Source organism: Pinus tabuliformis, chromosome X (assembly GCF_031772625.1).
Source record: "Pinus tabuliformis cultivar Carrire ecotype Pingquan chromosome X, CPIR1, whole genome shotgun sequence".
In the NCBI taxonomy this organism is placed as follows: Eukaryota; Viridiplantae; Streptophyta; class Pinopsida; order Pinales; family Pinaceae; genus Pinus; species Pinus tabuliformis.
In genome coordinates, this window is record NC_142308.1 from 1,739,057,089 (window position 1) to 1,739,066,284 (window position 9,196).

Sequence of the window (9,196 nt, forward strand, 5' to 3'; positions counted from 1 at the left end):
ATAAATGAGAATAGGGTCATCACCTCTATGAACTATCAAGATATGTAGAACAATAAATAAGCATGGGACTCTTGAAGGAGTGTGCAAGTCACCTGGGAATTAATTTCTCAGCATGGAGCTCTATGCAACCAAATGATAAAGGACTACAATATCTATCTTTGTTTCTACATTGTGACAAGAAACCACCAGAAGACGCAAGAGTGGCAAGGGGTTCCATGCCCATGTACAATGGGAAAGTAAAGCACAAACAACAGAGACTTCCTGGCACAAAGTGCCTCAGTGAAACAAAACCATCGACTACAATGGAGAAGATGGTTGAGTCAAGCATATTGTGAGTGTGTTGTGCTGTGAGAGAAGTGTAGTGAGGCAGAGACGTTAAAGCACCAGAGAGGAATATACGTAATAATATAAGAAGGGACTATAAGCACAATAAGAAAAATAAAAAGTTTCTTAATTATTGATTCACCCCCCATCTCAGCAATTCCTTATTTCAACATATTCATCTTTAAATGCATCATTGGTGAAAGGCCCCAAGTGCATAACAATGCATAAAAATACCAAAGTTGTGATCTTGAGTGTGGGCGAACTTGAATCGTGTTTTCCAACTTATTATGATATGCTCCCAAGGGGGAATATATTGGGTTAAAAGTATATGATATAACCTCAAGGGGGGGCACATATGGGGTTAAATATATACATAATGGGATTAATGTATATGTAATAGTGGTCAACCTCACAAAGGAGGCACATGTGTAATGTGTGGGTATATATAGAGATGTAGTCATTATCAAAGGACACACAGTTTGGATGTATGAATGTATTAAAGAATTTGGAGGAGTTTCTTCTAATCTTTAAGGAATTATTGTGTAGCTCACGTATACTCTCTATTTTGAAATTGTGCTCCTCACTCACATTTTGAGTACATTATTTTTATTATGGCCTCTTATGATATCTTATGTATTTGATACATAACATATTATTATAAACCTTCTAATATTTAATGATAAGAAGAAAAATTATAAAAAACCCCACCCACTTGTAGTGTCTTCTTTGGTAAAGCTTACTTTAAGCATGCATAATTGTGCAAATTAGTGCAACTAGATCTAAAAAATATGATATAAACTTCTAATGTGATTATGTTTCTCTCCTAACTTTAGTGACACTGATAAGAGTTGGACACGTGATTGTGGGCTCCATCGTCATAGGATCAATCTTAGGTTCCTCTCCACCAATCACATACCCCAAGTATGCTAAAGTTTACATGATAAATTCACATTTTGTAAGGTTTGCTAGCAATTGCTACATTTTTATGTTCTCTAATGCCTACATGAGATGTGAGATGACTCTCTTTCTTCAACAAACTAGGATGTCAATGTCCAAGTCTCTCATTACGTCGATCCCTACACTTAATACCTCTTTATGATAACAAATCAACTCCATTTTGGATTTTTCTATTGAAAATGGTTTGCTCAATGCATATTTTTCTTTTAGAAGGAAAGTGCCTCAACCATTTCCTCCTTGGGTGTTTCCTTTGACCATGTTTGATTCCATGTGCACCCAATATAGGAAATTTAACACATCTCAAGGTGTTTGATGGATGCAACTGGCTTGTCAAAGTTACCATCCATGAACATAAGAAAGGAAACATTCAACCCCCTTGGTCGATGTTTTCCTCGAAACATGCTAATTTCCTAATTCATTTCAAGTCTTTATATAAAGGAAACACTTTAACACTTTCCAAGTTAAACACTTCTACTAATATGTCTCAATGTCACATGCTTCTCATTTAAGCACTTACATGTTCTAGTCTATTGTGGTCACTTAAATATTTGGGAAAGTGTGCCCAGTGTTGTGTGAAGTAAGGTACGTTTACACTAATGTTTCAATATTTTTTTGGGCAATATTTTTTTGGCAAAATATTGTAAAAATTTCAAGTTTCTATGAGAAACTACCTACATGCTTCCTACCCTTCATGAGAACTCTTTTTACACTCCCCCAAGTGTTGTCTCTTTCTTATTTAAGAAAGCAAAATTTACAATTTGACCAAACTGACTAATCTACCTAAGCATACTTCTTTGAGAAACCATGCAATTCTCAATTTTTGTAGGCAAACCCAAACCTACAATTTAATTACGTTATAAAAATATGCTTATTATTTCCATATTCTTCCCAATTTAATTACGTTATAAAAATTGTGCACCACATTAAACAATTTTTTATCTTTCGTAATTAGTTCTCATCCTCAACCTCCCATAAAATTTAAATCAATAATCACATTAACTACACCTAACAAAAACCTACAAATCAGAAGGAATATAACAAATTATTATATAAAAAACTATAACATGCTTGCTTTCCATATTTTTCTATCTTTCACAACGACATCACAATGTTAAAAATGAATCAATACAGATCATGCAATTTGCTTTCCACATTTTTCTATCTTTCACAACGACATCAATACAGATCATGCAATCTACTCAACCACCATCTTCATAAACATGGGAGCAAATAGCTAAACGACTTTTACAGTGACTAAACTTAAATTTTGCAAGAGAATGAGAAACCAATTACGTTCAATTTGCATTACAACCTTCTTCATTTTTTCCAATTACAACTTCGCCCCTGCACAGAGGACAGGATTTGCTGGTGTGAAACCAATTGGTGACGCAGTGACGATGGAATATATGAGAGCATGGCAACTGGAGGACACTCTCCCCATCCTTATAATCCTCCAAACAAACTATACAGTTCTCTTTAGTTTCTGCTTTATTTTTAAATTCAATGGCGGGCAACGCAGCGAGTGTTCGAAGAGGCAGCGCAAGTGTGACAGAACCTATCCTCTGTTGCAATGCCAAGAGCGGCTCGTAACCCATCGCGTCATCATCATCCAAGAAATCAAAATCATAAATGTGGAGCAACCGAGGATCATGTTGCGGCCTCTGAACAACCTGCGCAGAACCACCGATGTGTCGAAGCAGTCGTTGCCAAAATATAATATTATTTCCTCTGCCCCCTCGAGTAGGGCTGCTGCGCTGATGGCTCGCCATCTCCATTCCTTCTTTATTCTCTTACCTGTTTGTTTTCTCTGTGAATTTTATTTCAGAACGAAGGCTACAGTTTTCTCATGGGATTTGTCCACGTTTATTCCTATGAGTAAGCTTCTATCCATATATATACGCTATAATATTAATTTTGATTAGCCGACTCTAAAATAAATTTGTGGGTGGTTTTAGTGATTAGGGTAAGATTGGATAATGAATATGGATATGAATAAGATTTATTATGAAAATTCAAAATTTAGAAAACTTAAATGAAATGTTAAACAATGAAAAAATTATTTAAATTTATTCAAATTCTTAATGTAATATTTATTTTTGGAAATTAAAATTTTATAAATCAAGATTTATTTTAATTATGAATCTATTAAGGGGATCAAAACTCTTTTCATTCTAAAAAAAATTGTATATCAAAGAGATTTGATCCTTTTGGGCCCTTGGTAGACACTGAGGTAAAATGAATTTAGGCTGGTTTAATTTCTCTCTTTAAATATGTTATAGTCCACACTTATACCATGGATTCTCAATACCATGGGCCATTTTTATTTGTATTAACCCAGTATGGAGCACACGTAGAGTGTAATTTTTTAACATGTAAATGATTAACATTTAACATTTAACAAATTTAATCTAATGTCAATGTCAGCCACTATAGAAGTATATGTGTAGGCCTAAAATGTTTAACATATAACATTTATATGTCTACTAAATTAAAAAGAAATAAAATATTAAAAGTAATAAATAAAATGTTAAAAGTAATATAAAGTGTGAAAACATTTAAATGTTGGCTCAATTAATAATAAAAAGTTAAAGTTAAAGTCAATTTGTTATATTTTGATTTTGTTATTAACTTGTGAATAATTTTTGTTACAATGGTTACCATGGGCCAATACCATGACTTATAAATACCACATACCTAAAAACAATAACTTCTTTCACAATCAAAATATTTTATAACAATATGGCATGATTCTTAACCATGGAAATTTACCCCCACTTTACCATGTATATTCACCCCCAGTTTACCGTGGATATTATTAACATGTAAATAGGCTTTGTTACAATACCATGGCCCAATACCACAAGCCCAAAACCATAAATTATTTCGCAATCAAAATATTTAATTTAATTTAATTTTATAACAGTTTTAAAATTAAATCGAAAAGAAAAATGTTATCATTAATTGTGAGATATATCTAAACCCTTTATCCTCATTTCTACTAAAATAATTTTGATGAAAGGAGATTTTGGGGTAAGGAAAAATCCCTTTCATATCAATTTTTCGATCATGAGGCCTTAAGCTTTTTAACTCGGAACAATACCACTTAATCGATTTTGCTTTAAAAATCAAGACCACACCACTCTATCAAAATACATAGGAAACAACAGAAAACACAACTAGAACACATAAGCTGGACTTCAAATATTATAAACTCGCGTTCATGAATCATCAGGTCTGCGCCTTGAAGCCTTTCCGTTGTGTTCTCCGATCTCTGCCTTCTCCGATTTGTGATTGACGATTAAATCATGATCGTTGATCTAGTTCCGATCCGACGATTGACGCTAAATTGCGTGATCACTATCGCTATGTCTCCTCGGCTGGTTCCGATAACACAACTCTCCTCTGATGCGATATCACTTGGTCTATTCTGTACGATTTTAATCTTGTCCATTGATCGTCCAGATCCAACGACTCTTACTCCTTGCGCCTACACCATAGATCGCCAATGCTAACTATTGATCTATGAGATCTGACAGCTCCTGTGCATACTCTGATCAATTCCTCTTTAACTTAGTTTCATTCACATTTGATGGATTCTGTGTTAAACTGCCTTCCTCTGCCATACTCTATTACGACATCCATATAACAATTATTCATTTAGTCAATGGATTGCCATCGACCCTACAATGATCGATGGTCGATAAACATGCCTACATATGGAATTCTAGTTATCTACGCATATACATATAACAGAACTCGAAATTGACACAATACATAGTTCCTCTGCCTCTAAATTACCCACTCTCGTTCTCGTTATTAAAAGAATATAAAAAATAAAACAAAGTTCTGTTTCGGGCCTTGATGGCATGATTTACATTCATTTCTCCTCTCGCTCTGCTCACTCACTTCTTCTCCTGAATCATTCGTCATTGGACTGATTCTTCTAATTAGTGGCCTCCGTTCCTAATCTGCTCGTAAGCTTACAATCCCCTCATGAATCCTCTCGAATCCTCACTCACTCAGAAAACAAAGGAAAATACATATATGCTCTATCTAACCATCTCCTTCACAATTGAAGGAATAAACGATACATTTAGAAATCAAATCCTATCCAAATCTGAACAAACTAAATTGCTTGGATTAATCTCCACACAGGGAGGATCAACTTGCCACCTATTCTCTCTTTTCCTTAATATTTGGCAACAATATAACTACTTACATACTTTGCAATTTATAGAAATTAAGTAGCCAATTCTTCTTCCAAACTCTCATTAGCCACAACATGTGACCACACCATCACATTTCTGGCTAGGCCTAGATGCTCGTGCATCAGACTCTCAAGGTTTAAAATAATCATGATCTCCTAATCATGTGCTTTTGATCTATGTCCTCTTGGATCCCATACTTTGTTTGGTAGTCTGTCCTTGGTTACTGCTATTGTTGGTTGTCATTCTCCAGGTCTCCATACTTTATGCTGCATTGCTCCACTAGTTATGCTCTCACTGTCTGCTGTTGTTTTTTCATACAACTTATTGCTTTTGGCTCATCATCACAATTTATGCTAGGCTTCCACACCTTAATTTCCAATTTTCCATTAACTTCATCTTTACCATTCTTTCTAGCCAATCTTCCTTTATTCCTTTGTCCTCTATATATTCTATTGGAATGTTGTTGTATGAGTCTCCACAACTCATCAATTTCTTTGTCCAATTCATTACTCAGATGGTGGATAATATTCTCCCACAACTGGATGTGTTCTTGAATAAGAACATCATAATCCATATGCCAATATTTTCCCATATACATTTCTAAAACATACAAATTCCTTCTCCATTGATCCCCTGCAACAATTCCAGTTCCTTCTTTTGGTTTCTCATTCATGGCTTCATCACTTCTTACTTCAATTTCCAGTGCAATTCTACAATTTTCTTGAAAACTAAGAATTTTTCCTACTTGCTTAGGTACTTGGAATACCTCTTCATCTAGTAACTTAATTTTTTCACCCTTAAGGATTATGGCATCATATTTGTCTACTTTTGAAATGTAATTTTCAGTCTCTTCTTCATCAATAAATCCATGTTGCGCAATAGTATTCTTGTTACTATCATCTCTTGTTCTTCATTCTGCTACTAGTTGTTATACTCTTGCAATCTAATACCTTCCTCAAGTTCACTCTCATGTTGCTGATCATCTCTTTTAAATTTCTAGTTTCTTCCATCTTTATCCTGCTGGATTAATACTTCTATTTCCTTCATGTCTCTAAGGACATAACTTCCTTGTTGCTCCTGATCTTCCATCTCACCTTCAAATAATCTCTGTTCAATTTCTCTTATTTCAACATCATATTTATTAATGCTATCTTTCGTACCTATAGTCAAATTATTAATTGAAGAGTCTAAACATTTACTTAACTCTATAAATGTTTGAGACATTTCATCCTTATTATGCATGGTAACCACATCCTTTTTCTTTATCAGGTTCTGAAAGCTTCGTTTCTCCTTCAGGTTCCTTGAGCAATATTTCCAAGAACTCTATTTCCATGTGAAATATTCCCAACATTTCATCACAACTTTCATTCTCAGCTTCAGTCTTTTTCTGGCAAGCCCCCTGAGTTATCCTGTTTTCTGCACTATCATATTACAAAGTTCCTTAATTAATTCCATCAGAAAAATTCATTTGTTTACCTTCTTGGAATACCACTATGGCATTTTCATTAGGCTTCTGGTCCATATCAACTTCATCTGACTATCTGACACCAAACAAAAATTCATCTATGAACTCTTTCAACTGCAATAAATCAACACCTTCTTCCTCTAAAAGGAATTCTCCAGCATACTTCACCTCAAGATCTTCATTCTTGTTTGTGACAGTTTCACCAGACTGTCCGTCATCCTCTACATATCCTGCAAACATACAAAAACTATGAGAATTAAAATCACAAGGCTTCATTGCTTCATCTGCCTCCCTTTTCAACATATCTCCTAATTGTTCTAAACTATTCCAATAGTTCATGAGATCTTCAGCTGACCTCTCATTATCCTCTTCACCCAGAATTTCACCCTGTTCTGGTCTACAAATGGAAAATTCCATTTCTTCTTCTGCTTCCCTGAGGTTTTCCATCAACCCCTTTACCTATCTTTGTTGTAGCCTTCTTTGCAACTTGGGCCACTTCACTGGCTTCTTCTTCAAGACCCAACCTTGTCTTTGGTTCTCCTCTAGCAGCATTACTAAGGCATCGATTTCTTCTCTTATCTCAGCTATTTCCTTGTCAAACGCTGCTTGACTCATTTGTTTTCTACAGATTGTTTGAGCACCCTTCTCCTTTATCTTGTAGCATTCTTCTGAACCTTCCAGATGACTTTCCATAACCATCTTCTCTTCTGTGTGAGCTACTACTCCTGCAACCAATCAAATTCCTTCTAAGTTGATCTTCTCACCAAGCTTCTACTCTGCCTGGTCTCTAAGTCCTCTTTCCTTAGAACTTTCACTAAGAAATCTTGCTCTCTCTCTGGTTGCTACACTCACTATTCTGAAGGACTCCTTTGTCCCTGTCTATTCCAAGCCTCAGCTGGAATGAGGTTCTGCTACAATCTCTAAGAACTTCCCAAAAGTTCTTCCTACAGTCTTACTGTTGTAGTCCTATGCCAAATGTTGCATTCATTCAACTACTGTGAACTTCATACCTTTTTAGTCATAATCTTCATAAGCAAGGAAACCTTGCTCTGATACGAAATTATGAAAGGAGATTTTGGGGTAAGGAAAAATCCCTTTCATATCAATTTTTCAATCTTGAGGCCTTAAGCTTTTTAACATGGAACAACACCACTTAATGGATTTTGCTTTAAAAACCAGGACCACACCACTCTATCAGATTACACAGGAAACAATGGAAAACCCGGGTTGAACACATAAGCCAGACTCCAAAAATTATAAACCAGCATTCATGAATCGTCGGGTTCGCTCATTGAAGCCTATTCGTTGCGCTCTCCGATCTCTGCCTTCTTCAATTTGCAATTGGCGATTAAATCACGACTTTTGATCTGGTTTCGATCTGACGGTTGACGCTAAATTGTGTGATCGCTATCACTATGTCTCCTTGGCTAGTTCCAATAACACAACTCTCCTTCGATGCGATATCACTTGGTCTATTCTCCACGATTTGAATCTGGTTCATTGATCATCTAGATCCAACGGCTCTTACTTCTTGCACCTACACCACAAATCGCCAATGCTATCCGTCAATCTATGAGATCTGACGGCTCCTGTGCATACTCCAATCAATTCCTCTTTAACTTAGTTTCATTAGCATTAGATGGATTCTATGTTAAACCGCCTTCCTCTGCCATACTCTGTTACGACATCCATATAACAATTATTCATTTAGTCAATGGATCGCCATCGACCCTACAGTGATCGATGGTTGATCAACATGCCTACAGATGGGATTCTAGTCATCTACGCATATACATATAACAGAACTTGAAAATGGAAAAATACACAGTTCCTATGCCTCTAAATTACCCACTCTCATTCCTGTTATTAAAAGAATATCAAAAATAAAACAGAGTTCTATTTTGGGCCTTGATGGCCTGATTTACATTCATTTCTCCTCTTGTTGTGCTCACTCACTTCCTCTCCCGAATCATTCCTCTCTGGCCTAATTCTTCTAATTAGTGGCCTCCATTCCTAATCTACCCGTAGGCTTACAATCCCCTCATGAATCCTCTCGAATCCTCACTCACTCAGAAAACAAAGGAAAATACATATATGCTCTATCTAACCATCTCCTTCACAATTGATGGAATAGACTATATATTTAGAAATCAAATCCTATCCAAATCTAAACAAACTAAATTACTTGGCTTGATCTCCACATAGGGAGGATCAACTTGCCACCTATTCTCTCTTTTCCTTA

The 9,196-nt window shown here is 35.6% G+C and overlaps 1 protein-coding gene across 1 annotated transcript; it reads right to left on the reverse strand.

Moving 5' to 3' along the window:
* Positions 1 to 2,576: 2,576 nt before the first annotated feature.
* On the reverse strand, positions 2,577 to 3,050 carry LOC149146746 (E3 ubiquitin ligase BIG BROTHER-related-like). The gene has a single exon (XM_089452848.1). It carries the CDS (start codon positions 3,048 to 3,050, stop codon positions 2,577 to 2,579), a length of 474 nt encoding a protein of 157 aa, XP_089308974.1.
* Positions 3,051 to 9,196: the final 6,146 nt, after the last annotated feature.